The sequence below is a fragment of the Nannospalax galili genome, unplaced genomic scaffold (assembly GCF_000622305.1).
Source record: "Nannospalax galili isolate Female #2095 unplaced genomic scaffold, S.galili_v1.0 scaffold293, whole genome shotgun sequence".
NCBI classification, from domain to species: Eukaryota; Metazoa; Chordata; class Mammalia; order Rodentia; family Spalacidae; genus Nannospalax; species Nannospalax galili.
This window is the reverse complement of record NW_008337147.1, coordinates 9039690-9043008: the sequence shown is the minus strand read 5'-3', so window position 1 is coordinate 9043008 and position 3319 is coordinate 9039690. Positions and strand designations below refer to the sequence as shown.

General features: G+C 39.1%; 1 protein-coding gene across 1 annotated transcript; it reads right to left on the bottom strand.

Annotated features, from left to right (window-relative positions):
* Window positions 1–956: 956 nt before the first annotated feature.
* On the bottom strand, window positions 957–3112 carry LOC103733450 (casein kinase II subunit alpha'-interacting protein-like). The gene is given in 5 exon segments (XM_029563158.1): window positions 957–1034; window positions 1036–1740; window positions 1742–2388; window positions 2391–3082; window positions 3084–3112. Coding segments are annotated over 5 exon segments (2151 nt in total).
* Window positions 3113–3319: the final 207 nt, after the last annotated feature.

Here is a 3319-nt window from a genome sequence, read left to right as displayed (position 1 = left end):
CTTTGTGCAGCTCAAATGTATTCAAAAGTAAAAGTGTATGATAATGGATTATTGCTATAATCCAGGTGACAAATAACTATGATCACAACTAAGATAAACTATGGCAGTGAAAATGGGTTGGCAGGAAAATAACAGATCCCAGTAATAATAGAGTCATGCAATTCACGCCCTCAGTGAGGGATAGGTAATGAAAACAGTCCCACATGACTCCATGATGAATGGTGGTAGGCTCACTGCAACAGGAAATGCAGGGTCAAAGGACTGTAGAGGTAATACTGTGTATTGTAGTCTATATCATGATGATCAAAGATGATTTGGGATAGAGAAACAGGATTATGAGCTATGGATTCATAGAATAGGTATTAATTTTCAGCCTTAGGGAGACAATCTATCAGTAGATCCAGTGGAAGTACACTTTTTTAAACATTCTTTTTACTAGCTCATCAGGTATATGGATGGAAGTAGTGATGCCTGTGGAGTGACTTCAGAACCCGTAACTGAGGTATTGGCCCATCCGCTACTTGTTACTCTCCCTTCAATTTGTTAACTAAGATTGAAGAGAGTATTAGTTCTCAAAGTGTGTAACACTAACACAGAAAAGTTTTCTAGGAATTTATAGCTGAAGTGACTCCTCTTCATGTATTTTCTCATCTGTTGAATGTGACCTGGGTTTTCTTTAGAGACAGAGAAACAGATTAGAATAAATTGGCTTAAGAATGCTGTCATTAACATATCCTGTGAAGAAGAAAAACTACATAGTGTTCAGTGCCAAATGGGTGAGGTATTTCTGGTATTTGGCCAACTAGGATAAATTTAATCAACAACATTTATGCAATAAGCCAAGAATTCCACTAAAAATGTAAGATTGTGTTAATACAGAGTTATACTTAAATTTTCCTAAGAAAATAAAAAGAGACAGTAGAAAATCAAGCATTGTTTTCAAAGAGAAAGTTAATTTAATCAGAGTTTCTCACTTTGAAACTTTGCACATATCTGAGCAGTGTATTTGTTCTTCTTTTCCCTTTTTTTAGTGGCGCAAGTCCTCACATGCTTGGTTTTGGGAGATGAGGAGTGTCTTAATTTTGGGTTTTCAGGAGCTTTACCAGTTATGAACTCAAGCCAGGAGACCCGTGGAGGCAGCCTGTGGTAACTTCTTATCTTTGCAAGGACGTAATCTGAGGGAGGAGGTGGACATGAGTCTTTGGAAAGAGAGGGTAGAGAGGGAATGCCAGAAGAGGAAGAGGAGGAAGAAGATGAAGAGGGAAAGGAAGAACAGGAAGAAGAGGGGGTTAGAACCTGGGACTGTGGCTGTAACCTACTACTGTTTTTAACATAAAGCAACTAGTCAATACCCTGGGGCTTCTGGCTTAGAAATTTGCACTCAGTCAAACACTTGTTTTTTGCCTTGAGCTCCTGCATAATATCAGATTCAGAAGCAGGGAAAAACTGTGTTATCTTCTCCAATTCAGTGTTCTCATGGAGGGTTTCCTCAAGCTGATTGTCTTTCACAGGAAGTGGGGAATAGGATGAAGTCTCTGGTAGAGAAAGGATAAGAACTATTTTCACATCTATTTTCGCATGAGAATTGGTCTCAGATGCTGGTATGACAAAGAGTGATGCACATCGAGGATCCTTCTTTCCTGTAAGGTGGCTACACTGAGATTTTATGCAGGAAGCACAGTCTAAGCAAACAGTATACACTGATGAAAGGTGGGGACCAGGACGAGGGTTTGGTTTTCCCTCTCATCCTTCTAAAGAGAATTTGCCTAGATAGATCCTTCTGGATTGTGGACATGGAGATAGAATTCACAATTTTATTTGCAATATCAGCAGGGATAGTCCCACCTTTAATAATGCAAGGATGACTATAATCTAAAGACCATGGGATTTCATTATCTGATTCTGTGGTCCCACTAAGTTCAAGGCTCCCTTTAGTTCGGAGTCTGGAACCCGTAACTGAAGCAACTCTGTTCCAGGTATAAGGCTTGGCACTTGATAATCTTTGACCTGAGATACTTGGTTTAGAATGAACTATTGGTAGTTGAGGGGCTCTGTGTTTGTTATTTTGTGAACTAGTGTTCTGCAACTTGGATTTACAAACTGGTGAACTAGGGATCTGGAAGTTACAATCAGTTCTAGGCATTGTCTTAGATTTGGGCCTGACCAATGGTGACCTCTGAGATGGGTGAGAAGACTGTGATAATAAAGATGATTTCCTAGATTTTAATTGGGACAACGGTAAACTCAGAACACTGTTATTAGAGTTTGATATGTGCACTTTCTGAGCTCTGGACTCAGGGAATAGTGACCTCTGAACCATTCCATTGGGCTCCAAAGAGGACAACATAGAAAGGCAATTAATCTCTTGAAGTTTGTTGTTGAGTGATTTGAGTTCATAGATCTTTGATTGCTTTCCAATAAAGATGTCCAAAGGCAGTCCAATGAGGATGCTTGCTGAGATTTAGATTGAAGTAGTGTTGAGCTGGGAGTACTTTGATTTGGTAGCAATGAAGGTGAAGTCCAGATCACATTTAGAGAAGTTGTCTCTTGATGTTAGAGGGAAGATAAAGATGATGTTGAGACAGTTTCAGCAGACTTCAATAAAAGTGATTTCCAGCAAAGGTCAAGGCTTGATGATGTTCTCTGAGGTTTTGGCAGGTGTAATCTTGAGCTCAGAGCTGTTTTACTGGCCTCTAATGATGACGTCTTCCTAAAGTTCAATGAAGATGTTGTCTGAGGTTTGGGTTGAGACAAAGATGAGTCCAGGCCTTTCGAAGTGGGACATAATGGACTTTTAGAGTAATGGCCTTGCAAAGGTGTCACTGGGCATTTAGAGTGGGATGATGATGATTTCTTAGATCTGTTATAGGAGCCTTGTTCAACTGTCACTTTAGATGTTGGAGTAGGCAATATAGAACAGCTGCGTATCTTCATGTTAGAGTTTAATGGGGGCACCATGACTGTAGCGTGAGATTGTTCTTTGGACACAAGTTGGTTATTGGGTTGATTTAGTCTTCCAACTGAATACTGATGTGTTAAGGAACTAATATTTGCTGGTTGATAAGAGTTGTCTAAAGGCACAGTGTTGATCCTGATATACTAGTGGTACCATCTTATGCAGTGGTAGAGATCTTTATAGAAGCAATTAGTTTACAGGGATGCTTTAATATCAGAGTCTTTTAAGCTAGAATCCATGGATAATGGACACTTAAATACTAGTAGTTTCTAATTTCTATCTTGTAATATTTCTATTAATTGGCAAATGTTAAAGGATGTCTCACAATTAAGTTGTAAATGGAGGAAAATGTCACCATTTGAA